The sequence below is a fragment of the Peromyscus eremicus genome, chromosome 2, assembly GCF_949786415.1.
Source record: "Peromyscus eremicus chromosome 2, PerEre_H2_v1, whole genome shotgun sequence".
NCBI classification, from domain to species: domain Eukaryota; kingdom Metazoa; phylum Chordata; class Mammalia; order Rodentia; family Cricetidae; genus Peromyscus; species Peromyscus eremicus.
Genome location: NC_081417.1, coordinates 144440946 through 144468752, shown reverse-complemented (window position 1 = coordinate 144468752; position 27807 = coordinate 144440946). Strand labels below are relative to the sequence as shown.

The window sequence follows — 27807 nt, the reverse complement described above, 5'->3', positions numbered from 1 at the left end:
GGGGCTGTGGCAGGGCAGAGGGGAGATGGAAGGGAGCTCAGGGACGCAGGACACAGTGGTTTCAGACTTTAACAACTAGGGTGGCCATGCCATAGTTAACCCTCTGCCTGGCTCTGCCTCTAAGCTGCTTCCAGGGCTGCTCTGGCTGCTGCTTTGTCCCTGGTGCTGGGAGAGCATTGGACCAGTATCTTCTGTCAATTGCAGGAGGCGGGGAATCACCGAGGGTCAAAAATCCTTGAAAGTGAAATGGCCTTGTCTATTTTGAGAATGGGGCATTTCTGTGATTAGCTGCTATCCCAATTCCTCTGAGGGAGAGACAGCCTCTAGGGGACAGTAACCTGAGAGGGGACAATAAAGGCTCTGGAGGCAAGGACAGAAAGTCCCTCTGCTCAGGGAGAAGGGTATAAAGGTGGCAGGAAGTGAGAGGATGCTTTCTGGTGGCTTCTCATTCACTTGTAAAATAAACCTTATCCTCAGCATTGATGTTGCCATCCCTCTCTAGAACATCAAGGAGCTGGTCTCGGGTTCTTTTCTAGGGGTCCCCTCCGGCAAGAGTAGGGTGTACCCTGGAGATTGGCGGATCCCTTCCACAGGCAACTATGGTGTCAGCAAGTCATACCTTTTATTACAAAAAAACCAATAACTTAATTTAGTTTTATACAAAGTCAGGAGGAATTCTGGTCTGATATACAGCCTCATTCATGCTCCCTCCCTGTCCCTGGCCCAGAGGCTTTGGGGGCCACCAAGGGCCTATTAGGTCGTTAGTAGTACACTGTGTTCAAACCAAGGAAGTCCAAGCTGGGGGTGTGGCTGAGGTGAGGGCTGCTCCTGGGGAGTTGAGTGCTACCTTTCAGGCTCCCCTTTGGAAGCACTGGACCTCATTCTGCAGGTCACCTCAGCAAAAGCATGTCTTCGAGCAGTTCAGCGATGTCAACATCTCCGATGATAGGGCGGAAGAAGAGGTCTACCAGAAGGCTGCATGGAATGTTCTTGAGAGTGGAGGCCATGAGGAGGATTCGGGCCAGGCGGCCTTGGCTAGCTGGGTACCAGGGCTCCAGGACCTCACACAAGGCCCAGTGAGCTTCCTGTTGCAGATGAGCGATGTGGCAGGAGGCATGGAGGCCCGGCACATCTGGGGCAGAGAGAGTGAAGAGGGCTGGTGAGCAGCTACTCCGTGGAGGCTAGCCCAGGCTGGGGGAATGTTAGCAGTTCCCTCTCCTCGTATGCTGGGGTGTAATTGCAGGGCCTTGTGCTTGCCAGAGTCTGCTTGGCAGGATTTCTACAACTGGACTATATATTGATGGCTCCTTTAACATGCTAGGTAAGAACTGTACCACTGAACTACATTCCCAGCCTTTAAAGATAGAGAAGAGCCTAATTGGTGGTGCTGGGAATCAAATCCAGGACCTGGAGCTCGGGAGGCAGTACTTTACTAATGAGTTACAGGCCTTGGCCTACTCTGCTACCTTGGAGGTTTCAACCACCATCTCCTTCATTTTATTGATCTATCTACTTGTAGACAGGAAGTACATAGTGTGGGTAAAAAAGACATACGGGTTAGAGAGATGGCTCAGTGGTTAAGAGCACTTACTGCTACTGCAGAGGACCTGGATCCTGTTCCCACCTACACTGTGGCTCACAACTGCTTATAACTCCAATTCCTGACACCCTCTTCTGGCTTCTGTGAGCTCCCACCCAGATGACACACATACATACAGGTAGAAACTCATACACATAAAATTATATATATATATACACACACACATTTTTTTTTGAGATAGGGTTTCTCTGTGTAGCCCCGCATGTCCCGAAACTCAATGTGTAGACCAGGCTGGTCTTGAACTCACAGAGATCCACCTGCCATGCCTCTGCAGTGTCGGGATTAAAGGCACCAGTGGGCCACCAGTGCCTGACTAAATGGATTTTTAAAAAAATACAAAACAAGGCCCGGTGGTGGTGGTGGCGCACACCTTTGATCCCAGCACTTGGGTGGCAGAGGCAGGTGGAGCTCTGTGAGTTCAAGGCCAGCCTGGTCTACAGAAAGAGTTCTAGGACAGCCAAGACTACACAGAGAAACCCTGTCTTGAAAAAAAAAATACAAAACCAGAACCAGGCTCTCTGGATGTGAATCCCAGCACTGCCCCTTACTAGCTGAATGACCCTGGACAAGCAGTTTAATCTTTCTGAGTGACTGTAGATGAGTAGTTTAATTTCATGCCTCAGTTTCTTCATCTGTCAAGTGGGAATGACAGTACCTATCACCCATGATTGTTACGAGGTTTAACCAAACCAATATTTGTAAAACCCTTAGACTAAGTCCTGACATATGGCGAATGCATGTGGCTATTTGGTACTGTTTCTGCTGTTTGGCATTATACTTTAACTTTCAAGGCTTGTCTCTTGTCTTCCTCAAAGCTACAAAGAATGTTTTCCCATGCCAGGCATGGTCTTAGTTTGAAGTCAACTTGCTCTACACAATGAGTTCTAGGCCAGCCAGAGTTACATGGTGAGACTCTGCCTCAATTCTCTGCATGACCTCCTGCAACCCGACACCCCACCCCACCCCCCAATCACTGTTCTCCTGGCTAGATTTCCCAAGGAGTGCTCTCACTCTTTCATTCTTTTTGTGTGGCCTCTCTGAACCCACGGAGGACTTTAACCTTCAGAACCTCACTGTACAGCCTGCCCTTGAAGATGTGGCTGTGTCTACCCCACCCCCTCCACCCTCCCACAGTCCCTGAGAGTCAGGACAAATTTCTCAGGCCCAGCGGCAAGAGCAACCTCTGCGTTAGCTTGACCAGCACGCCCAGCCCTGCTCTGCCTCTGCCTGCTCTGTGGTTTCAGGTAGTTGCTTAATCTCTCTATGCCTCTCCTGTGAGGTATCTATTTGCGTCTAAGGAAGATACAAAGGGACAGTGGATGTCAAGCTCCAAGAAGGTTTGTTCCCTGGATGGGTCCCCTCCCAGCTTGGCCCCCATCCAGGAGAGTCTGGGAGCTCACCTGGGTTGAAAAGAATGGTTCCTTTCAGGTAGGCATACTCCTTGGGACCCAGCTCAAGGCTCCAGAAGGACTCCAGACAGCGCTGGAGCCACCGCACAGCAGCCAGCGAGGGTTGTGGCCGGTCTGGTAGCGGGGCATCCCGGGTACCACTGCTGGGTTTCTCCAGTAAGATTTTTTTAAGTATACTGGGCACCGGAGCCTCAGCCACCTCAAAGGTCACAGTATCTTGGGCCAACCCGAGCAGGAAGAGAGGGCTCCAGCAGACCCCCAGCAGGCGCCGCTGATCCTCACGGGGCAGGCGGCAGAAGGATGGCAGGTTCCTGAGGAATGCTACCGTCTTGGCTAAGACATCCAAGGCCTCCCGGCAGGTGCGATGTGGCGCACACAGCCGCACAGGCCGGTGCTGCTGGCACAGGCAGTGACTTCGGGATGCGGATGCAATGGGCCTGGCCCTGACGCTGGGGTTCAGAAGTGCATACAGAATAGTTGGGCGGCCTGCAGAGCCCTCGCATGGGCAGTCCCCAGACTGGCTGGAGTTCATGGCTGGTGTCTTGTTCCTGTTTCTTCCCAGCTATCTGGCTCTCTGTACTGTGGGTGCTATTTATATCCTCGATGGGCGGGAGGGGGAACGGCCAAGCAACCTTGACTCCAGAAGTCATGTTCATTGAAAAAAAAAAAAAAAAACATACACACACAATGCACACACGCACTGACCCTGGCAGGACTGCTGAGGAAATGGTGGGGGAGGGGCACTGGAGCTCCACGTGGCGTTGCTATCGCTTTAGTCAATGAAGTGGCCATTGCAGGGCACAGGGCCACCTGCCTGCTGCCTGGATGCCCTTTATCGGCTGACTCAAGTGTATAAACAAGGTCATTAACCTAGGCTGTACCAGGGCACCAAGGTCTCAGGCGCTCAACCAGCCAGTGGCTGTGACTGCCTTTTCTATTGGTGCCCACTTTCATGCATGCAAGACCAGGGTTCTCACTGAGCCAAAGAGCCAGCCAGAGAGAGCCGGCGAAAGCCTTGAATGCATGACCCAGTCTGGAAGTACCTTATCTCTGCTGTATTTGCCTAACCTTGGGGCTCTGCTCCTGTTGTCGGGAAGGAACAGGCTGCAGGGAAGAGAGCCAGGTCCCTGGGAGACTTTGATCATCGTACAGTCTAGGAGGGCCCCCCCCTCCTGTGACTCCAGTGCAGGGGCCCCTTTGGAGGAAGACCATTCAGAGCCCCCTGCTCCCAGTCTGCATTCCTGTAGCTCCAGAGAGGCTGGCCTGCTGGCCCTGGCAAAACTGGGAAACTGCATGGCTGCCATTTACTGAGGACCGGCTAGATGGGGGTCACTTCCCTTTGTAATGGTGAGGACTTCCTGGTGAGACTAGAAGAGGTGAAGTGACCTGCTCAGAGTCACTCCAATAGGAAAAGACAGATATGTCTGACCTCCAAGTCATCCTTGTTTGTCCTCTGAATCAACTGCGCAGCTGCAGGGTTTCTCAGCATTGGTGACTAGCAGCTTCCGCCCCCAACCCCATCCCCTGCCTAGTCTGCAGGTGTGGCCCACCTATGGTGTGGGTGGAAACACATCTCTGCTAGCACATGGCTTCTCTGTCCTGGATATCTGTCTCAAGTGGTTGGAGGTGAGGGACGAGGGGAATGGGAGGTCCCCGATTGTATCAGGTTCCTGACCTTGCCTAACCTTGCCTAGCGGGCTTGCCGTCACCACACTCTTGGGCAACCTGGTGCTCTGCTTGAGGAGAGAGACTCTGGCGTCCTCTGCCCTTGCACCTGGTCTTGGCTCCATGCTTCCCAGTCACGATGTGACTGCCCGCTGGTCTCCAGGGTTCTGTGAGCCTCGCTGTCTTATCTGAGACAATAAGGTCTCCCTGTGGTGTGGACTTCAAGACAGAGCACCCCACTCTATCCCTGCAGCCAGGCAGGCATACTGCTTTCACTGTAGTGGTTGGTGTGGATCTCAGCCCAGGCTCCCTTCGGGAAAAAAACAGACCATCAGGTACGGCAAGGTATAGTCAGTGGGAGACCAACAGGATGCAGACGGACTGAAAGAGCTGGGCGAGGCGGTCCTCGCATGGTCCTCCAAGTTACATTCAGGTCTCATCTCTTTCCTAGGAATGACACGGGAAGGATGATGCTCCGTTCTTTTATTATTTATTTTGTGCTGATTGCTCTCTCTGTAGCAGGTAGCCTTGAACTGGCACTGTGTTGCCTCAGCCCCCCCCCCCCACTAGAATTATAAGTCTGAGCTACCACACCTGCCGCTGGATGCTGCTGCTTTTAAATATTTGTTGGATATGATGACTGCTGACAAAAACAAGAAAAAATTAAAAACATATTATTTTTGTGTGTATGAACTGGAGTTAGTTCTACCTTCCACTTTATGTGGGTTCCAGGGATCAAATTCAGCCAGGCTTGTCGAGGGGAACTGCCCTGATCTGCTAACCCATCTTGCTCAATCATTTTTAACAATTTTATTTATTTTGTTTTTTGGAGACAGGGTTCCATGTACTCCAGCCTGTCCTTGAACTCACTATGTAGCCAAGATTAACCTTTAACTCTTGGATCCTCCTGCCTCCTCCTCCCAGGAGCTGGGAAAACAGGCATGCACCACCACACTCCATCCCGAATCCTTCCCCTCCTCTTCCTCTTTTTTTAAAAAAAATTTTCCCTCTTCCTCCTCCTGCTTCACTGCCTCCAGCTCCTCCTTCTCTTCCTCTTTTTGCAGAATGAGGGCTTTGCTCCTGCTAGACAGCCCTCCAGTGCACCCACTTCAATTTAATTTTTTTACATGTATTTGTTTTGCCTGAAGATAAGTATGTGCCCTGTGTGCATGCCTGGTGCCCAAGGAGGTCAGAAGAAGGGTTCAGAGGTCATGGAACTGGAGCGACACATGACTGTAAGCTGCTGTGTGGGTTCTGGGACCCAAACCTGGAACCTCCACAAGAGCAAGTACAGTTACGCAGGCTGGCCTTAATCTCACTCTATTAGCCTAGGCCAGGGAGGCTTTGAAGTTGGGACCTTCCTCCCTCAACCTCGAAGCTGCATCAGCTGTAGGCTTGTATCCCCTCACTGCTGTGGTGGTAGTTTTTGTTTCTGTTTTTTCTTCCGAGACAAGCTTTCACTATGTACTCTTGTGTGCTAGCTAGTTCTATGTCAACTTGACACAAGCTAAAATCACTTGAGAGGAGGGAACCCCAATTAAGAAATTGAGACTGGGGCTGGAGAGATGGCTCAGAGGTTAAGAGCACCGACTGCTCTTCCAGAGGTCCTGAGTTCAATTCCCAGCAACCACATGGTGGCTCACAACCATCTGTAATGAGATCTGGCGCCCTCTTCTGTATACATAATAATAATAAAAAATAAATCTATAAAAAAAAAAAGAGTGCTTTTAAAAAAAAAAAAAAAAAAAGAAATTGAGACTGCATAAAATCATAAAATCAGACTCCATAAAAATCAGACTGCAAGCAAGCCTGTAGGTCATTTTCTTAATTAGTGATTAATGGGGGAGGGCCCAGACCCTTGTGGGTGGGGCTATCTCTGGGCTAGTGGTCCTGGTTCTATAAGAAAAAAGTCTGAGTAAGCCATGAGGAGCAAGCCAGGAAACAGCACCCCTCCATGGCTGCATCAGCTCCTGCCTCCAGGATCCTGCCCTGACTTCCTTTGAGGATGAACAGTGATCTGCAAGTGTAAGCCAAATAACCCTATCCTTCCCAGTTTGCTTTTGGTCATGGTGTTTCATCACAGCAATAGTAACCCTAAGTAAGACACCTTGTCTGTCCTAGAATTCTGTCGATCAAGACAGCCTTGAACTCGTAGAATTCACCCACCTCTGCCTCCTAAGTGTTGGGATGAAAGGTATATGCATTGTGCCTGATTAAAAACGTATAGTGGTGTGCATACGGACATCAGAGGAGATGTCCACCGGTGGATCCTGGGGGTTGAAGTCACATCATTCAGCTTGGCAACAAGTGTCTTTACTTGCTGAGTAAATCTCACTGGCCCAATGTCTGCATTTATGTGGGTTTGAACTCATGGCCCTCTATCTAGTAGCTTAAAAACTGTTACTATCGTTATTTATACTGGGTGAGCAGCTGATCATGTTGTCGCCAGTTTGGCAACTAGAAGCCTGGTCTATGTGTCTATGTCCTGGCTGTAGAGTAAAAGGGCCAGCCAAAGAAATCCACCCTGACCCTGGAACCAGAGCCAGCCAAAGAAACCCACCCTGACCCTAGAACCAGAGCCAGCCAAAGAAACCCACCCTGACCCTAGAACCAGAGCCAGCCAAAGAAACCCACCCTGACCCTGGAACCAGAGCCAGTGAAAGAAACCCACCCTGACCCTGGAACCAGAGCAAGTAAAAGAAACCCACTCTGGCCCTGAAACTAGAACCAAAAGGCTAAAAAGGGCCAGTGAAAGAAACATACTTTGGTCCTAAAACCAAAGCCAAATAGGCCCCTGAGCAACGGAGCACAAAACCAACTAATCCCTGAGCAGGAAAACCAATAAACCCCTGAACATGAAATCTAGCTAAGCTGAGTTTGTCCAAGCTCAAGGGGATTGAAACCCAACTAATTCCCACTCTGGAAATCTTCTCCCTGGAAAAACTCTGCCCCTAAGAAGCCCTATCTAAACCCCATGCCTGTTCAGTTTGCTGCTGCCTTTTTTTTTTAATTAAGAGATTTTCTATTCGTTTTACATATCAGCCATGGATTCCCCTGTTCTCCCTCCTCCCCATCCTCTCCCCCCCCAGTCCCACCCCCCCATTCCCACCTCCTCCAAGGCAGGATCTCCCTTGGAGAGTCAGCAGAGCCTGGTACATTCAGTTGAGGCAGGTCCAATCCCCTCCTCCCTGCATCGAAGCTGAGCAAAGTGTCTCAGCATAGGCCCTAGGTTCCAAACAGCCAGCTCATACACCAAGGACAGGTCCTGGTCCCAGTGCCTGGGGGCCCCCTAAACAGTTCAAGCTAAACAACTGTCTCACTTATCCAGAGGGCCTAGTCCAGTTCCATGGGGGCTCCTCAGCTATTGGTTCACAGTTCATGTGTTTCCACTAGTTTGGCTAGTTATGTCTGTACTTTTACCAATCATGGTCTCGATATCTCTTGCTCATATAATCCCTCCTCTCTCTCACCGATTGGACTCCTGTAGCTCTGCCTGGGGCGGATTTCTGCATCTGCTTCCATCAGTCACTGGATGAGAGAGTTCTATCATGGCAGTTAGGGTGTTCCGCCATCCAATCACCGGAGTAGGTCAGCTCAGGCACCTTCTCAACTATTGTCAGTAGTCTATAGTGCAGTCATCTTTGTGGAATTCTGGGGACCTCTCTAGCACTCTGCTTCTTCCTATTCCCATGGAGTCTTCATTTATCATGGTATCTCTTTCCTTGTTCTTCCACTCTGTTCCTGATCCAACAAGGACCTCCCGCTCCTGCTGCTGCCTTTTTTGTTTTTGTTTTTGTTTTTGTTTTTGTTTTTGTTTTTCCCGAGACAGGGTTTCTCTGTGTAGCTTTGTGCCTTTCCTGGAACACGCTTTGTAGACCAGGCTGTCCTCGAACTCACAGAGATCTGCCTGCCCCTGCCTCCCGAGTGCTGGGATTAAAGGCGTGTGCCACCACCGCCTGCCTGCTGCTGCCTTTTAACACCATGACAGAGGCAGCCACCCTCCTGGATTCTTCCCTCCCAATATATCTTGAATGAGGTTTGGGTGAGACCTTCTTTCACTGGAATGGAGTAGAACAGAGAAGTAACAACTACTCACAGGAGCCAGAGTGGAGAAGAGCCGAGCAGAACTTAACACTTTTGCTGGGGAAACCTTCCTCGAGGAGAGCAGAGTTGTTACATTGGGGAAGCCTTTCCCTGGAGCAGGGCTGTAAGCTGCTAAGCTTAAGTTGACTTTGGTAGTCCTTGGCTCCCAACTGCCAGGATCCCTTTCCACCCGAGCTGTAATGCTTACACTAGTGTCTGTGTTCTTTTGATCTGTCACATTGCTTTTGTTTTCTGCTCTGACAAGACACCAATCTTCCCAGTTCCTAGAATCAGCCAGTACTCCAGTCTGATTCTGGCGTAAGAGTGTAGTTAATGGAGAGAGCTTGCTTACCATCTACAAGGTCCTGGCTTCTATGCTTAACTCGAGTGAGGGGGGGTTAGGACAATGGAAACCACATTTCTTTTTTCTTTTTTTTTCTTTTTTTTCTTTTTTTTTCTTTTTTTTTTGGTTTTTTGAGACAGGGTTTCTCTGTGTAGCTTTGTGCCTTTCCTGGAACTCACTCTGTAGCCCAGGCTGGCCTCAAACTCCCAGAGATTCGCCTGGCTCTGCCTCCCGAGTGCTGGGATTAAAGGCATACGCCACCACCGCCCAGAAACACATTTCTTAGAGTGGGAGATGGAAGGTGTCAATGCAGAAGGGACAAACCCCAGCACAAACCCTATTATATTGGATAGGAATTGGTGATAATCACCCTCATGTTTCTTTGTATGTTTGTGTGTGTGTGTGTGTGTGTAGGAAATGAATGTTGGGGGCTGAAGAGATGGCTCATCAGTTACAGTACTTGATGACACTCTTGCAGAGGACCAGGATGCAGTTCTCGGCACCCCACGTGGTAGCTCACAACCAAATATCAGTAACTCCAGTTCCAGGAGATCCAACACCCTCTGGCCTCTGCAGGCACTGCACATATATGGTGCACAGGCGTCCATGCAGGCAAAACACTTATATACATAAAATAAATCTAAAAATTGAATCAAAATTTTTCTTGTTTTTTTTTTTTTAAGCTTCACACACTCTGCTTCAACAGTGCTTCCCTTGTCTGTGGGGCTCAGAGTGGATGTAGAGCTCACTCAGGCGCTTCCTTAAGGCTGGCCTTCGTCCCTGTTGCTGCCGCTATCCCCATTTTTTGGAAGAGAAAGCTGAGGAGGTAGAGTCTCTCTGCCAGACTGGAAGCTAGGTCCCTCTCACTGTGGGGACCTTAAGGCCAGGTGTCATTTCTGGAATCCCTGGAGGGGGAGAGAAGGCTGTGGTCAGGATCGCTATAGGCCAGAGCCTGACTGGAGCCATTTGCTCAGAGAAGTCCAGGGCTTCTGTCTTAGGGTTTCTATTGCTGTGATGAAACACCATGACCAAAAGCAAGGGAGGAAAGGGATTGGCTTACACTTCCACATCTAAGGAAGTCAGGACAGGAACTCACACAGGGCAGGAACCTGGAGGCTGGAGATGCAGAGGCCATGGAGGAGTGCTACTTACTGGCTTGCTCCTCATGGTTTGCTCAGCTTGCTTTCTTATAAAATTCAGGACCACTAGCCCAGGGGGGGCTCCACTCGCACTGGGCTGAGCCCCCTCTCCTATCAATCACTAGTTAAGAAAATGTCCTACAGGTTTACCTCCGTGGGATCTTAGGAGGCATTTCTCAGTGGAGGCTCCTCTTCTTTGATGACTCCAGCTTGTGTCAAGTTGACATAAAACGAAAGAGCACCGCTTCTAACTGGCAGATGACACAGATCGGCCCTCAGAGACCTGAGTCTGATAGGGGAGAGGAGTCCTGCTCTTTGGGTGTGTTCATGTAAGGTTCAATCCTCATGAGTCCCTATTCCACGGAGGGCGATACAGCCTGACTCTCAGGAAATGTTTGGTAATAATCTTCCAACAGTATAGCACTTTCAGGTTTACAAAGTAAAAAAATAAATGCATACACGCGGGTGGGGGGGATCTTCAAGTGATACACACAGGCCATCTCAGTACTTGGAGATGAAGGCAGGTGGACCAGAAGTTCAAGTTCGTCCTTGCCTCCGATACCCCGTCCCTGTCACAGCAAAACAAAGCAAGCCACCACCAAAATAAAACAAAAGACCAGAAAAGTTAAGAATTTCCAGACAGTAAGGGAAGAGCATTAATCCAGCTGCAAATAGTTTCTAAGCCTGGGGCTCTATGCAAACTACGGTTTTGTGCACTTTTCCAAAAGCCTAGCCCAGTATGATGGAGGAGGTCGTCCCTTTGGTGAGCACTTTCTTCCTGGGTCTCAACTGCCGCCCGTAGGAAAAGACGGCTGAAGGCAGTGCTTGATCAAAACTTCTCCTAACTACCAGCCCTATCAAGGACGTGAGCTCGGTCGGAGCTTTCTAGAAGGCTCCCAGGTATCTGGTGACCATAGCAACTCAAACCAAACTCTGCGGCCGCAAGCCCCTCCCACCACTTTCGGGTCGCGCCTGTTGATTTGCTCCTCCCGTTAGCCAATGACCGGTGAAGCGGGCTGTGTTCCGGGAGCTCAATGGCCACCGATGGGCGGGGAGGCGGGAAGAGAGCAGGGAAGGGCGGGCCCGGGCGGCCGGGACCGTGCGTGTTTCCGGCTCCGCTGCGGAAGGCCGGCGAGGGGAACCGTTGGGCCCGACGCGAACCGTGCGGAGCGCGGGCATCGCAGAGCGCGAGTGCGGAGCTCGGAGCGCAGCGCGATGGGCGGGGAACAGGAGGAGGAGCGCTTCGACGGCATGCTGCTGGCCATGGCGCAGCAGCACGAGGGCGGCGTGCAGGAGGTAAGCGCCGTGGCCCGCGCCCCAGCCCTTCTCCGCCGCGGATCGCCGAGACCTCCCCCACCCCGGCCGCGCGGCTCCCCGCGCCCCAGCTTCCGGCCCGTCCACCCCGCGGGCGAAGTCTCAGTCCCACGCCATCAGTGCCCGGCACTTTGCCCCCAAGAGCAATTCTGTTGTCTCAGAGTGACCCCAGAGCTTCCGCATCCATTCTGTGTTCCACGCGTCCTTTCTCTTGCCTTTTAATGGTTACTTCCTAGAGCATCCCTGGACCGACTCTCCCAGACGTGATTTCCATCTTAACCAGAGTGGGGCCTCCTTATCACATACGGCGTGGGGTAGTGAGAACCAGGGTGAGGTCAGCACGTGGCATCTTTAAACATCAGTCGAGGAAGTGAACTGGAGACCTGTAGACTTCTCAGTAGCCTCCTACTAGGTGAAGCGTCCCGCATGGTCTAGCTTCAGTTGCCTAGTCTGTGAGGTGAAATTTAGGAATACCAGTTCTTGGTTTTTACTTTTGTTTTTTTCTGTCAGGGTCTTGCTGTGTATCCCTTGCTTGCCCAACTTGTTATATAGACCAAGGTAACTTCCAATTCAGGGTCATCCTCCTGCCTCTGTCTCCCGAGTGCTGGGATTCAGATGTGCGCCACCCTGCCTGGCTCCTAGTTTTCTTGAATTTTAGGAAAGTAGTACTTTGAAGGGAAAAGACCAAGTTCATTATAGTAAGGCTTGTTAATCAAGTATTTGTCATTATCGTGTACTAGACACAGAAGACTGGATCCTGGGGATAAAGACACAGATGGAGACCAGGCCTTGCCCTTATGGAGTTACTTATGTGCAAAGAGAACTTCTTGCTTTAAAATTATTATTTGGAACCAGATGTGCCTTTAATCCCAGCACTCTGAAGGCAGAGGCTGGTGGATCTTTTGAGTTTGAGGTCAGCCCAGTCTACAGAACTAGTTCCAGGACAGCCAGGGCTACACAGAGAAACCCCCTCTTGAAAGAAACAAAAACAAAGAAAGAAATGTATTGTTATTATTCTTGTGTGTGTGTTTGTGTCAGGACAACTTCGTGGGGCCAGTTCTCTCCCGCCACCTGTATGGGTTCATGACCTTGGGTTGCCAGGCCCTCGGAGCAGTCCCTGTCACCCAGTGAGCCTTCTTGCTGCCCCACAGTGAGCATTTCCGAAGTATAACTCGGAGTCAGATATGATGGTGCATGACTGTAATTCTGGCACTGGGAAGGAAGAGGCAGAATTGCTACAAGTTAGAGGCTAGCCTGCTCTATATAAGCAAGGTCTCAGCCAGTCATGGGTACATAGTGAGACCCCAATATAATAACCCATAGGTGGTGTTGACTGACCAGACCTAGTTAGCACTGTGGGCGTGGCTTATGAACCACAAAGATCAGCTGGTGCATACACTGTTAATTGTTTTTTGGCCCCCCCCCCCCACCCAAATACTGGTAGAGGTGGAAAAGCCCACAGTAGTCTTGACAACTTAACATTCTATAAGCACCCGAGGGTCAGAGAGTGACAGTTTACCCAAAGTCAGACCTCAAGCCCCTGACCTAGATAGGCTCCTGTCATTTCCCATTAGGTCTTAGCGTTACTATTACTGTGATGAAACACCATGGCCAAAAGCAAATTGGGGAGGAAAGGGTTGATTTCACTCACAGTTCTATATAACAGTTCATCAGAAGCGGTGAGTGCAGGAATCTGGAGGCTGTGGAGGCGTGCTGCTTACTGGCTTGCTCCTCATGGCTTACTCAGCCGGCTTTGGATAGAACTTAGGGCCTCTGGCAGGTGGTGGCACACGCCTTTAGTCCCAACACTCGAGAGGCAGAGCCAGGCGGATCTCCGTGAGTTCCAGGCCAGCCTGGTCTACAGAGCGAGATCCAGAACAGGCACCAGAACTACACAGAGAAACCCTGTCTTGGAAAGAAAAAAAAAAAAAAAAAAAAAAAAAAAAGAACTTGGGACCACTAGCCTGGGGGTGGTACTATCCCACAATGGGCTGGGCCCTCCTACATCAGTCACTAATTAAGAAACTGCTCCGCAGGCTGCCTATAGCCCAATCTTGCCGAGGCATTTTATCAACTCGGGTTCTCTCCTCTCAGATGACTTTAGCTTGTGTCAAGTTGACATAAAACACCTTCCATGACACATTCCAAGTCTTTCCTGTAGGTGATTGTGTTGACCAAGGACTTCTAGATCCCTTGAAGGGAGAGAGTGTGTCAAATATGCAAACGTGAACAGCCTCCTTGTCTCCATTCCCCTAAACTGACACACAAATAGATTCGGAAGTGAGTTCACTTTCTGTTTGAGTGACTTGAAAGTGCCTAGTAGTGGGGGTTGCACACATTGGGGTAAGTTCTCGTGTCCAATTTAGAACCATAGATGAACCTTGAAGACATTTACGGTAAGTGAAATAAGTCATGTAAGAAAGGACAAATGGCGCCAGGCTTGGTGGTGCAGGCCTTTAATCCCAGCACTCAGGAGGTAGAGGCAGCCTGGTCTACAGAGTGAGTTCCGGGAGAGCCAGGGCTACACAGAGAAACCCAGTCTCAAAACAACAACAGAAAGCTGAAAACGTAAGCGGAAAGTTGGATGGTAACAGTGGACCATCAGAACATCACAGCTGAGCGATACAGTGCAGTGTGGAGTGTTAGCCGTTTGCCTTTGTGGTGGAGTATCAGTCGGGCTGGTTGCTGACTCCAGCTGCCCAGGATTGCAAGACAACATCATCTGTACACATAGCCCAGGAAGGACCAAAGAGATTGCATTTCTACTCAGTGCATACTGCTGTTGTACCAAAGTGAAGTCTAAACCCCAAGGTGCCTGCCATCATCAGGTGGTGACCGACCGTCTGTCCTCTGAGCCATGGCTCCTGTGGGGAGAGTCTGTCTTCCATGAGTCCATCTCCCCTTCTGTGTCAGATGTTCCTAAGGGGTTACTGAGCACCAGCATTCCTTGCTCTCAGTTTCCTGAGGACACGATGTGATGGTCTGCCGCATGCTTCTGCTTCAGCTCTTGCCTGCCTTGATGGACCGAACCCCGGACTATAAGCCAGAATAAACCCTTTCTCCCTTGAGTTGGTTTTCTCAGGTGTTCTCTTTTTGTTTTGGTTTTGGTTTTGGTTTTTCGAGACAGGGTTTCTCTGTGTAGCTTTGCACCTTTCCTGGAACTCACTCGGTAGCCCGGGCTGGCCTCGAACTCACAGAGATCCGCCTGGCGCTGCCTCCCGAGTGCTGGGATTAAAGGTGTGCGCCACCACCACCCGGCTCTCTTTTTGTTTTTAATCACAGCAACAGGGAGAAGAACTAAAACACCACTGGGCAGATACAGTCACTCTCTGCTTTCTTGAGACAGGGTCTCACTAGATAGCTGAGGGTGACCAAAAACCCATGATCCTCCTGCCTCAGGTATATGCTACCACACTCACTTATCCTTATTTTTTAAAATTATTTAGCTGGATGTGATGCTGCGCACTTTTCCAGCATTTGGGAGGCAGAGGCAGACTTTTTTTTTTTTTTCAAGACGTTTTGTGTGTGTGTAGCTTTGGAACCTGTCCTGGAACTCACTCTGTAGCCCAGGTTGGCTTGAACTCACAGAGATTAAAGGTGTGTCCCACCACCTCCCAGCTTGTGAATCGACTTTGAGGCCAGCCACGGCTATGTAGTAAGACCCTGTCTCAAAAACAACAGGGGTCAGAGAGATGGCTGAGTTAAGAGCACATACTGCTCTTCCAGAGGACCCGAGTTTGATTCCTGGCACCTCACAACTGCCTGTAACTTCAGTTTCAGGGGATTCCTACTCTGGCCTTTGTGTTCCAGACACTCCTGAGGGCTTGCTTTTTAAAAAAGATTTACTTATTTTTCCCTTATGTGTGTGAGGGTTTGCCTGCGTGTGTGTGCATGTGTGTGTGTGCGCGTGTGTGTGTGTGTGTGTGTGTGTGTGTGTTTCTGTGTTTCTGGTGCCATGGACACTAGAAGAGGATATCAGATCTGGAGTTACAGATGATTAGGAAGGACCAGCTCAGGGCTGGGAACTGAATCTAGGTTCTCTGCGAGAGCAGGGAGTGCTCTTCGTGGCTCAGTCATCTGTCCCGTCCTGTGCTGCTTAATCCTGAGTGCTGAGAGTAAAGGTTTCTGACACTGCCCGGTGCATGTGTGTGTTTATATGTGGGTGGGTGTGTCCCCCAGCATGTGTGTGTTTATATGTGGGTGAGTGTCCCCCCCAGCATGTGTGTGATTATATGTGGGTGGGTGTGCCCCCCAGCATGTGTGTGTTTATATGTGGGTGGGTGTGCCCCCCAGCATGTGTGTGTTTATATGTGGGTAGGTGTGCCCCCCAGCATGTGTGTGTGGCGGTTAGATGACAACTCTCAGGAGTTGTCCTTCTACTGTGGGTTCTGGGCAACAGCCCAGGTGGTCAGGGTTGCACAACAGGGGCTCTTACCCACTGAGCCATCTCTAGACATTCAGATGGGCTTTACTGTCTAGTGGTGAAGGCTTTGTTCGGGCATTCAAGTCCCGGATGTAGAGGAAGAGTGGCTGGCTGGGTCCGGCACCACTGTGAAGGTGGATGTGCGTGCATGCACACACACGCACACGCGCACACACACACACACGAAATGAGCTTGTGTTTCAGGTTGAAGATCCCGACAGAAGGGACTCAGGGACTTGGTAGGTAGGCTGGCTGTTCAGGTAGGAGGTTCAGAGGTAATGCTTAAGTTCAAATTCTCTCCTGAACTAGGGCCTTGTCTGCAGTTGAGGGCCCCCGTCCCGAGCCCCAGGCCTCAGCCTCCCCCTTTGTCTTTCAGCTTGTGAACACCTTCTTCAGCTTCCTTCGACGCAAAACAGACTTTTTCGTTGGAGGAGAAGAGGGGATGGCAGAGAAGGTGAGTGCCTGGGATCCTTCTCCTCGGGTGGGTTTGTTGCTGGGAAGGAAGGCTCACCTGGCTTGTGTAAGCCGAATGCACTCAGGCTGGGGGCTGGGGAAGGAAGGGAATGAGCTGCCACTGAGGCCCTGCCCCTGGCTGGGCCCTGTGAGCTTCCTGTGGTCCCTGAGCAGGTTCATGGGGATCAGCCATCATTGTATGGATGAGGAAGTTGGCTCGGGTGGTTTACACTCTGCAAAGTCCCGAGCTGAGTTGTAGAAGAACACCATGGAGACCATCTGCTGTAGGCTTGGCATCCATGCCTGAGTCATCCTCCACCCACCAGGTTTTTACCGATTATCTGGCTGGGGGATGAGTGGCTAGACATTTCAATTGGAAGCTGAAAACCAGGCATGGTGGTTCATGCCTGTAACCCTAGCACTGAATTTGAGGATAGCCTGTGCTACATAGTGAATTCAGATCTATGGTATGAGATCCCATCTCAAAAGAAAGCAAAAATTAAAAAAACTACAGACACAGCAGCTCAGGCCTGTAGTTTCAGCACTTAGGAGGTGGTGGCACAAGGATTAGGAGCTTAGGGCCATCCTTGGCTATGTGGTCAACCTGGGCTATGTCACTAGATCCTGTGTCAGACAGCGCTACTACCCCTTTCCTCCACATGAGCTCCTACCTCAGACTCATTCAAATGGCTTCCATCAGAAAGACAGGAAAAGCTCTGTGTGTGGTGCTACACGGGGTCACTGTGGAGGCTGAGGCAGGAGGGTGGCTAAGCCTGCAAGTTTGACACCAGCCTGGTACACTTGAAAAGAGAGGGTAACAACAGGAACGAAGTGTTGACAGATGTGCAGAAGTTGGAATCACTGGGCACAGCCAGTGGGGATGTCAGGTGGTCCCTCTACCATGGCAAAGAGCCTGGTGGCTCCTGGAGTATAAAAATAGCATCACTGTGCCCAGCAGTTCCATTTCTGGGCAAGATCGGGAAGATTTGCTTGCACGTGCCTATGTTCCTGATAACAGACATTATTCAGAATAAGGAAAAGGTGGGAGGGGCCTGGAGAGAAGGCTCTGTGTAAGAGGGCTGGCCGCAGATGCTGAGGACTCGAGGTTTCCCGGAACCCACATCAGGCAGCTCACAAATGCCTGTAACCAGCGTCATGGGATCTGATGCCCTGTCTTAGCCTTCCTGCCCACTTGAACTCAGATGTGTATACCACCAGCTCAGAGAGATACACATACACATCATTTTTTGAGACAGGGTTTCTCTGTGTAGCCCTGGCTGTCCTAGAACTCTCTCTGTAGACCATGTTGGCCTCAAACTCAGAGATCCCCCTGCTTCTGCCTCCTGAGTGCTGGCATTAAAGGCCTGTGTCACCATGCCCAGCATGAGATCTTAAAACAAATAAAAAGCCCAATCCTTTGACATACCACTTAAGTCCAATACTTACTCAAATTTAGGTTTGCTAAGTGCTCATTAGACTGAGAGCTTGGGGGAGCACTTCAGGTACTCTTCTTACTATTTTATTATGAGAGCTACTGGGAGGCACTCAGGAGGCAGAGGCAGGAGGATCTCCATGAGTTTGAGAGTAGGGGTAGTGAGTTCTAGACCAGTACACACACACACACACACACACATATACACACACACACACAGAGGAAGAGCTATACAGAAGCAGAGCACATGGCAGGTTGTGAGGGTATGGCGCGCACACACACACACACACACACACACACACACACACACACAGAAAGAGCTATACAGAAGCAGAGCACATGCACATGTCAGGTTGTGAGGGTATGGCACACACACACACACACACACACACACACACACACACACACAGGAAGAGCCATACACCACATGGCAGGGTGTGAGGGTGTGGCGCCGCCATGTTCTCTCTGGTTTTGCTTTCTTCCCAGGATCTTCATGTTCAGCAACTGGGAATGGTTCAGGCTTCATTGTTCCGGGATCTTATGTGTGAGCATGGTTGATAACTCCATCATTGGCTGTTGATCACGGCAATCTGCAGGTCCTCCCCACTGCTGTCCTCCACTGGGGACTGGGTTAGAAGATCCAGCCTCAGTGCTTGCTGAGTCTTCTTAGCAACCCACAGGCCCTTAGCTCTGAGACAGGCCTTTTTTTTTTTTTTTTTTTTTTTTCTTCGAGACAGGGTTTTTCTCTCTGTAGCTTTGGAGCCTGTCCTGGATCTTGCTCTGTAGACCAGGCTGGCCTTTACCTCCTGAGTGCTGGGATTAGAGGCATGCGCCTTCACCGCCTGGCCCCAGACAGGATTCTAACAGACATGGTTTCAGTCTAACAGAAGATGCCAAGGACTTAGGAGCTTCGTGTCAGGAACCTGGGACAGAGACTTGGGTTCTTACTGTAGGTCACACCCACCTTGTGGGTTGTAGCTGGAGTTTTTGCCCTGTAGGATCACTGGATGCTGTCAGGTGGACTCCAGGCTTGACTTCTTTTCTTCCCAGCACTCTATTGTAGACAGACAGAAGTACAAAGCAGTCAGCGGTCTGTCTGTCTCTGACACTGTCAGCTGTGCTCGTGTCTGGACCTGTCACTTCAGGATAGTCTGCCATCTTTCTTTGTAGAAGCTTTCTTGGGGAGTTTTATTTTAATGTGTCACATTCGTTTACGTTGTGGAATATTTGTCTAATGATGCAAAGATGTGTTGCGTTCTTTCATGTTGCATTTGTTTAACTCTGTGAAGATGTGTTACTTTGCCTGACTAAAACACCTAATTGGTCTAATAAAGAGCTGAACGGCCCATAGCTAGGCAGGAGAAAGGATCGGCGGCCTGGCAGGCAGAGAGAATAAATAGGAGGAGGAATCTGGGGAAGGGAGATCAAGGAGCAAGAAAAGGAGGAGCCAGCCCCCCAGCTACACAGCCAGACATGGAATAAGAAGGAAAGAAAAGAGATGCAGAAATAGAGAAAGGTAAAAGCCCAGAGGCAAAAGGTAGACTGGATAAGTTAAGAAAAGCTGGCTAGAAATAATCCAAGCTAAGGCCAGGCATTCATAAGAAAGAATAAGACTCTGTGTGATTTATTTGGGAGCTGGGTGGCAGGCCCCAAAGAGTAAAAAAACACCAACCACAAAGCTTTCCATCACTGTTTGCTTCTCTGCAGGAAGATCCCATACTGCTGCTTTCAGAATTGTTTGTTACTAGTGTGTTTCCAGGGTGACCCATGAGGTGGGTTTTTTCCTCTACTGTTAAAACTCATGGACTTGAGTTCCAGGCTTGTTACCAAGTCAATCAAGAGGGAAATCTGTGTCAAAGGACACAGGCCAGTTTGGCTTTGATACTAGCATGAGTGAGACTCCCTGTCAGCCCCCATGCCAGGCCCCATGTCAACTGCTGTCTCTTCCATCTTGGGGTTTATCATGGTATTGTCACCTGCTTCCCTGATTCCCTCAGCCTAGCTTAGGTGAGCCTCTCCCCTCCTTTTCGTTAGTCTTCGGCTGTCAGTAAAGGATACTCGGGTCTCTGTCATTTCATAATTTTGTGTGTGGTACTGGGCACTAACCCTTAGGCTAGGCACCACTGAGGTGTATCCGCGCCCCGCCCCCAGTCAAAGTCTGGATGTGGAGAGCACAGTGGCCTTAAGCTTGATCTTCCCCTTCTGCCTCCGGGGTGCTGGGATTACAGGAGTGGAGTCACCATGCCTGGCAGGGTCTTGATTCTGTCTTTAAATTCTGTGAATGTTGGGACAGATATGCTTCCCAGTCAGCAGCTTAATAATAATGAAATTTTGTAAAATTTCATTCAGAAAAATGGTTGAGGTATTTGAGATGCTACGGAGAGAGGTCAGGCAGGATCCGGCTTCCGAGGGCATGAGACACAGCCCTCGTGATTCCACTGAAGTGAAGAAGGTGCCGACAGCTGGGTGAGGTGCAGTTAAGGGCCTTGTTCTTGGATTGAACAAGGCTGTCCCAGGTAAAGGTGCAGCAGATAGCAAATGCAGAGCTGTGCAAGTTACTCAAAGAACAAGTTGCATGCATTCACACACACATGCACGCACGCACGCACGCACGCACGCACGCACGCACGCACACTTGTACTTTGCAGGCCAGATGGAAGGTGCTGGGCAGAGGCTGAGTCAGGCAGCATGCTGGGGAGTAGTGGGCTATTCTGTGTAAGGCTGCTTCTGGAGGCCCAGACCTTGTGGAGGGGAAACAACTCAGCCTGACGCAGCCATGGCCTTAAGGCTGGTACCAGGTGGGTCTTTATAAATGACTCTTTGCTCTGGCCTTGGTCACTTGGATAACTGTTGCTATCACTCAAAATGAGGAACTTCCAACGAGAAAGATGCTGGGGTACTGGTTTGTGGGGTAGGTGAGTGTAGCAGGCTTTCTTGTCATATTAATTATGAAAGCTTGGCCTTAGCTTAGGCTTTTTCCCAACGAGCTCTCATAACTTAAATCAGTCTGTCTCTATTAATCTACATTCTGTCACGTGGCTCGGTTACCTCTTCTGTACAGACTTCTTCAGGGTCTCTCTGGCATCTCCCTGTCTCTCTTCTTCCCAGAGTTTTCTCCCTGGAAATCCCACCTAGTCTCTCCTGCCTAGCTGTTGGCCATTCAGCTCTTTATTAAACCAGTCACAGTGACACATCTTCACACAGTGTAAACAAATATCCACAACAGGTAAGGGTGGAAAGAAGCCAGCCGGCTCTGCACCTCCCCCACCCCAGCTCTAGACATCTCCTCACTGAGACCTCAGTCTTCTGGGGCCTGTGGGGCATCTTGGAAGTTCAGAGGGCAGGGGCCAGGTATGCGCTTCCAACCCAGTCTGGAAAAGGGAGAAAGATGGGGTTAGGCGGGGCCAAGAGACAGACTCAACAGAACCCCTCCCTGAGCAGCCGCGTGCCTCCGTAGTCCACTGCTTGAATGTGTTACTGACCCTGGGGCGGTCAGGGTCAGGCTCTGGTGCCTCTGGGTTGGGTGTAAGTGACTTCAGTCCTCCCTGCCAGACTAGGAACCGTTCTTGTCCCTGTCGGCTCTGACAAGAAAACACCTGTGTTCAACCCACCAGGCCCAGAATGCCTCACTCTTTCTCACCTGCCAGCCTGTGGCTCCCAGCCACATGTCAGTGACTAAAGCTCGACTCGAGACCCCCACAGCCCCTGCACAAACCACCTCTAGCGTGTCCTTTGGTGGGAGGGGACTGGGAAGAAGCGTCAGCTGCTGCTCTGCTTGGCTCTGACTTTGCTGGTGGCTCATCTGCCCTCTTTTAACCTCCAGCGGCTAGGAAGTCATAGGACAAGTGGATTGTGACATGATTGATGGGCTGGAAGAGGAGAGGGCCCTGTCCCTGCCCCTCCTTGGCCAGTGATTGTCAGATGGCTTGAGTTCAAGGTCCCTGTGATTAGAAACTGGGGACAAGGCCCTGTGCTGGAACAGCCCTGCTGCAGTTGATTCCTGGCCTGCCGTTCCTCTCCACAGCAGCGTGGCCTCCGAGCGCCTCCTCCCTCTCACTCCCAGCATTACTCTTTTTTTTTTTTTTTTTTTTTGGTTTTTCGAGACAGGGTTTCTGTATGTAGCTTTGCGCCTTTCCTGGAACTCACTTGGTAGCCCAGGCTGGCCTCGAACTCACAGAGATCCACCTGGCTCTGCCTCCCGAGTGCTGGGATTAAAGGCGTGCGCCACCACCGCCCGGCCCAGCATTACTCTTAAACCTGCTGGCACTCTGGTGTCTTTTACGCCTGCAGAGTCTGAAGCTGTTCAGCATGGCATGGGGCTGGGGGTTGGGAGGAACAGGAGGGAGAGTCACAGATGAATGAGAGACTGGGAGAATTTGGCAGACCCTTGGGTGTGGGAGGCCATGGGTGACTTCTGTGACTGCCTCCTCCCTCCAGCTTAGGGTCAGAGATGCTTGGAAGGTGGCTTATTGAGCACTGATCCCGGGGTAGGTGAGGTGGCTGCCCCGGGAGACCGCAGGTGTGCACTCTGTATGGGTGTGGGTGGCCAGACTTGCTTTTTCCAAGGGTCTGTTCAGAGTCCACTAGGTAAAATTCCAGAGACATTTGAGCTGGTCCTGGAGACTGGCCAGTAAGACGAAGACCTCATTCTAGGTGAGCACAGCATACGCCGAGGCTGCGTTTAGAGAGAGATGGGGTGACTCAGGGTCAGGTGCCATGGGGCTAGCCCGGGGTGCCGGGGGTGGGGGGTATCTAGCAGGTCCTGGGGTTGAAGCACCATGGGAGGCTCACTCAGTGGACGTGAAAGGACTTGAAATCAGAAGCTCTCTGTTTAGGAAGGAAAATGGCCTCTTCCCTTGGGAGGGGTCTGCTTGCTGATTCTGGGTGGGACTTTTGAGTGCTGCCATCTGGGACTGTATGCCCAAGATGGACATAGGCAAGAAGAGAGAATGTCGGGGAACAGGCAGTGTAGACCTGGGTGCTAGGGAGGCTTCCTAAAAGGGCTGAGCTTGCGTTCTGCTTATAGCAGAAGCAGCTACCAGCACCGTCCTCACGGGGCACAGATGCACACCTGACGGCATTTGCAAGCCAGGGGCGGGCAAGGCTTTGTCCCTAGGCCTTAAAACACTGTCCCTGCTCTGACGGTTCACTGCCCTCCCTAGCTCATCACACAGACATTTAAGCACCACAACCAGCTGGCACAGAAGGCCCGGAGAGAGAAGCGAGCGCGGCAGGAGACTGAGCGGCAGGAGAAGGCAGAGCGGGCAGCCCGGCTGGCCAAGGAGGCCAAGGCAGAGACCCCTGGGCCTCAGATCAAGGAGCTGACGGACGAGGAAGCAGAGAGACTGCAGCTGGAGATTGACCAGGTCAGGCTGGGCTTCCCTCCTCTGCCCCCATCCCTGACTGCATTGGCCCTGGGAAGTAGGGCTCTGTTCCACCTGGGTGCCTTTTGCTGCAGAGAAAGGATGCAGAGAATCATGAGGTCCAGCTCAAGAATGGCAGCCTTGACTCACCAGGGAAGCAGGTAAGATAGACTAGCAGGAGGCGTGGGCATCACCTTCTTCCCTTCCACAGAATTCCCTCATCACCCTCCCCTGCCCCTAGCCTTGGGGACTCTTCCATACTTCAAGGACCCACTCCAAAGATATGGAAAACCTAGAACAGAGTCAGTGTGGTGGCCCACACCGTAATCTCAGCACCTGGGGGGCTGAGGCAGAAAAACTGATGTAAATATGGGCAATATAGTGAGAACCTATCTCAAACCAATGTATTTTTTTCAACCCAGGCATAGTGGCACAAGCCTTTAATGCCAGCACTCAGGAGGCAGGGGCAGGCGGATCTCTGAGTTCTAGGTCAGCCAGGTTATGTAGTGAGACACTGTTTAGGATAATGGTGATACTTTTTTGGTAACTGGCCTTAAGACTGGGAGAAGAACACCCACAGGTGGACTGAAAAGAGGGCTCGTGGGTAGGAGTACTTGTTGCAAAGGTCCCAGGTTTGGTTCTCAGCACCCACATGGTGGTTCACAGCCATCTCTAACTTCGGTTAGATGCCCTCTTCTGTACTGTGTGGGTATCAAGCATGTACATGGTGCACATACATACATACAAGCAAAATACTCATAGACTTAAAATCTTCCTTAAAATGCTCACAAGTCCAGCCGGGCGGTGGTGGCGCACGCCTTTAATCCCAGCACTTGGGAGGCAGAGGCAGGCGGATCTGTGAGTTTGAGGCCAGCCTGGTCTACAGAGTGAGTTCCAGGACAGCCAGGACTATTACACAGAGAAACCCTTTCTCCAAAAACCAAACAAACAAAAAAATGCACACAACTGAAGGGTGGGCTGAGGGGCAGTGGGCTCCGCCATATCCTTTGTCACATGATACATTTTGAGCCCTTGTGGCAGAGATCAGGACCTGTTTTACTTTGATTCCCAGTGGTCCGGGGTGTGTAGGTCTGCCATGCTTAGGTCTGCTCTCGTGACTGTTATGTCCAGTGGCAGTTCAGGCCTGGCCTGGTGGAAGTCTGGTCTGTCAGGTAAGTCACTCAGCACCCCTGACTGTGAGCAGGATGCTGAGGAGGAGGAAGAGGAGGAAGATGAGAAGGACAGAGGAAAGCTGAAGCCCAACCTAGGCAACGGGGCTGACCTGCCCAACTACCGCTGGACCCAGACCCTGTCGGAGCTAGATCTGGCGGTGCCCTTCCGAGTCAGCTTCCGGCTGAAGGGGAAGGACGTGGTGGTGGACATCCAGCGGCGGCACCTCCGGGTGGGCCTCAAAGGGCAGCCCCCGCTGATTGACGGCGAGCTGTACAACGAAGTAAAGGTGGAGGAGAGCTCGTGGCTCATCGAGGACGGCAAGGTGGTGACCGTGCATCTGGAGAAGGTAAGAAGGTAGGGGAGGCCCGGCCTGGGTGCTGACTGCGCGGGGGTGGGATGTGTGTGTGTGTGTGTGTGTGTGTGTGTGTGTGTGTGTGTGTGTCTGTCTGTCTGTCTGTCCCCTCGTCCCCGCTGGCTGTGTTGCAGGCCTTGGGGACTTACTCCTCTCTCTGCCCTTACTGTGCGGTCAGGAAACAGCTGTGTGCCTCCCTTGGCGCCGGGTAGGTAGAGGCAGGCCGAGCAGTCTTGTACGCCAAGCCTCTTCCTTCCCATCATGCTTGCACGTGGGTTCAGTTCCACACATGCTTGAACACCTACTGTGTGCCAGGCACTGTTCTAAGGACTGGAGAACAGTGAGCAGAATGTAGTTTGCCCTCATGAAGTCTACATTGTCTCCTAGAGGTAGGACGTTTACTGGGGTAAATAAAGGCAGTGTCTGGAGAGGGTCAAGAGCCCAAGGACAGCTTCCCCGGCACAGACAGTAGCTCGGCTGCCGCCCGCACACCTGTGCCTTTGTACTTGGTTTTCCTCCCAGCCAGAATCTCCTTTCTCGTTCTTTGCTTTTTTCCTAAGTTTTTAAAAGACTTATTTATCCTCCATTGGGGTTTTGCCTGCATCTGTTGTCTGTGTGAGGGTGTCAGAGCCCCGGGACTGGAGTTACAGACAGTTGTGAACTGCCACGTGTTACTCTAGCCTCTGCTCCACGCTGAGTGGCCACTGCACATTTTCTTACTGTGGTGCGTTGATTTCTAACTGTTGGCCTCTGTGTGTCTTCCCCGGCTACTGGGTGGACAGGAGTCTGGTTCTTCTATACCCCTGGTCCCAGCACAGGCCTGCATGGGGCTTGGACACAGATGTGGATGGGAGAGAGTTTAGTTCTAAAAGGGTTGAGGTATAATCCCTGGGTCATAGAGCTTTCCTTCCCATGGATGTCTCCCTCCGCCTCCTCTCAGATCAATAAGATGGAATGGTGGAACCGCTTGGTTACCAGTGACCCTGAAATCAATACCAAGAAGATTAACCCTGAAAACTCCAAGGTGAGTCCTACTTGGCTCAGAAGCTTTTTTTGTGGAGCTTGGGGGGATAGGTAGGCCAGTGCATCCTTCATTCCTCTCTCCGCCTCTCCCTAGCTGTCAGACCTGGACAGTGAGACTCGCAGCATGGTGGAGAAGATGATGTATGACCAAAGACAGAAGTCCATGGGCTTGCCCACCTCTGATGAGCAGAAGAAGCAGGAAATCCTGAAGAAGTAAGCAACCTGGGGGTAGGAGGATTGCCCTGAGGACTTAGGCCTGGGTGGTGACAGTGTGCCACTGAATGGGACTCTAGACTGCCCTGCCCCCTTCCAGCATGAACCAGCCAAGTTCATGGTCTGTGGCCTTGGCTTGCCTAACCTGACCACTTGCCAGGGTCACCTCCAGGACAAGGCCACCTTAAGAGTAGGAAGCACTAGGTAAGAAGAGGTCATCGCCACCTACTGGAAGCTGGAGCACTGCTGGCACTCCCACGTCAGCCTTGAGGGTTCAAATGGGCTTCAGCTCTCAGGCCCCACGAGGCTTGGCCCCGGGTTCTTCAGGGTTCTGAGGAGGTTAGGCCCAGTGTCAGGACTGGAAATCGGCTAGCTTGGGGTGGACAGCTTGCTTCACTCTTACACTTCTGTTTCCCAGGTTCATGGATCAGCACCCAGAGATGGATTTCTCCAAAGCTAAATTCAACTAACTCCTGTGTTTGCCTTCCTGAACTCTTCGGATTGGCCCCTAAATTTCCTTTCCCACCTTTTCCTGGGACCTGGGAACCTTAGGGCTGGGGCAGGCATGGACTTCCCGGGCATGTGAGCTCCGGGGCTTCACTGGAGAAGGGCTGGGTCTTGGGGGTCCTCTCCTCCCTGTTTGGCCTGTTACACATTAAAACTATTTACCCTGCTCCTCCTGTGTCCTCCCTTTAGCTCTCCCTAGCAGCTGCTGGGAGCTGGGGTTTTGGCTTCTAGCCCAGATTCTGCTGTAGAATTCTACCTACTAGGGCAGGTTCTTGATTCTGGATCTCCGCTCCCCTTATGACTAGGGAGGACTGTAACACAGGTTTTAGGTATTTGTTTAGAGACAGGGTTTCTCTGTAGCCTTGGCAGTCCTGGAACTTACTTTGTAGACCAGACTGGCATCAAACTCAGATCCACCTGCCTCTACTTCCTGCGTGCTGGGATTAAAGGCGTGCACCACCACCACTGGGCCCTGTTTCAGTTTTTATTGTGTGCGCACATGTGCTACAGCACATGTATGAAGTTCAGAGGACAACTGTGGCTCACTTCTCTCCATGTTTACATGGACTTCAGGGATGGAACTCAGATTGCCACAGCTGTGTAAGTGCCTTTCCACTCTGAGCCACCTCACCTGCCACATGTGGTGCCACAAAGGGGAGTCTTTCTGCTACGGACTCCCAAAGGGACCCATGAGCCAACAAGACCTAACAGCAGCTGTACTTGGACAGTACCAGGAGCCCAGTCCCAGAATTAAGTATTCAGACTGGACTGTCTGCTGAAGCCAGGTGACAGTGCATAGGTATGGGAGCTGGGAAGGCAGGGGACAGTCCGGTGGAGCCCACTGTTTGTCTTTGACCTGTTCTGTGCAGTAAAGGCCAAGGAGGTCCTTGTGCTCACACCTGGCCCTTGGAGCCTCTGCTCCCACCAGAGGGTAGGGCCACTGAATGCAGAGCCATGCAGGTTAAAGTGAGTACCAAGCTGTTTTGATAAACCTTGTTCTGGGAATGCAAATAGTACTTCACAGAGTTGCTGGGAAATTGGTTTCTGGGCCGAGGCTGGAGTTTAAGACGGTTAACACTGTGGTTTCCCTGTCCTGTAATCTTTTCCTTTAAAAAAATAGATTTAAGTGAACGAGTGTTTTCCTGTATGTATGTATATGCACCATGTATGTGTCTGGTGCCCACAGCAGTCAGAAGAGGGCATCAGATTGCCTGGAATTGGAGTTAGGGATGATTGTGAGCTACTGTGTGGGTACTGTACCCCTTTACCCCTTTTTGAGGAGTCTTGGTATGTATCCCTGATTAGTCTTGAACTC

At 51.2% G+C, this 27807-nt stretch overlaps 2 protein-coding genes and 1 long non-coding RNA gene across 3 annotated transcripts; 1 reads left to right on the top strand and 2 right to left on the bottom strand.

The window, feature by feature from the left end:
* Positions 1-620: 620 nt before the first annotated feature.
* Positions 621-3652, bottom strand: Nr0b2 (nuclear receptor subfamily 0 group B member 2). The gene is made up of 2 exons (XM_059256165.1): positions 3001-3652; positions 621-1132 (listed from the first exon to the last, which is right to left on the bottom strand). Exons 1-2 carry the CDS (start codon positions 3539-3541, stop codon positions 891-893), a joined length of 783 nt encoding a protein of 260 aa, XP_059112148.1. The 5' UTR covers positions 3542-3652; the 3' UTR covers positions 621-890.
* Positions 3653-10871: 7219 nt separating this feature from the next.
* LOC131904148 (uncharacterized) lies at positions 10872-21657 on the bottom strand. Its single transcript, XR_009377685.1, has 2 exons — positions 21502-21657; positions 10872-12003 (listed from the first exon to the last, which is right to left on the bottom strand). It is a non-coding gene; the product is annotated as an uncharacterized LOC131904148 (long non-coding RNA).
* On the top strand, positions 11333-26661 carry Nudc (nuclear distribution C, dynein complex regulator). The gene is made up of 8 exons (XM_059255127.1): positions 11333-11535; positions 16353-16430; positions 23024-23227; positions 23320-23385; positions 24429-24743; positions 25690-25773; positions 25867-25985; positions 26404-26661. The coding sequence occupies exons 1-8, from the start codon at positions 11455-11457 to the stop codon at positions 26453-26455; spliced, it is 999 nt and encodes a 332-aa protein (XP_059111110.1). The 5' UTR covers positions 11333-11454; the 3' UTR covers positions 26456-26661.
* The last annotated feature ends 1146 nt before the right edge of the window (positions 26662-27807 follow it).

Excerpts from the sequence above, each read along its gene's own strand:
- Nudc (XM_059255127.1), top strand. The coding sequence starts at position 11,455 with ATGGGCGGGGAACAGGAGGAGGAGCGCTTCGACGGCATGCTGCTGGCC. Across the intron at positions 23,228-23,319 it reads TGCAGCTGGAGATTGACCAG|AGAAAGGATGCAGAGAATCA; the intron begins GTCAGGCTGGGC and ends CTTTTGCTGCAG. Across the intron at positions 25,986-26,403 it reads AAGCAGGAAATCCTGAAGAA|GTTCATGGATCAGCACCCAG; the intron begins GTAAGCAACCTG and ends TCTGTTTCCCAG.
- Nr0b2 (XM_059256165.1), bottom strand. The coding sequence starts at position 3,541 with ATGAACTCCAGCCAGTCTGGGGACTGCCCATGCGAGGGCTCTGCAGGC. Across the intron at positions 1,133-3,000 it reads AACCATTCTTTTCAACCCAG|ATGTGCCGGGCCTCCATGCC; the intron begins GTGAGCTCCCAG and ends TCTCTGCCCCAG.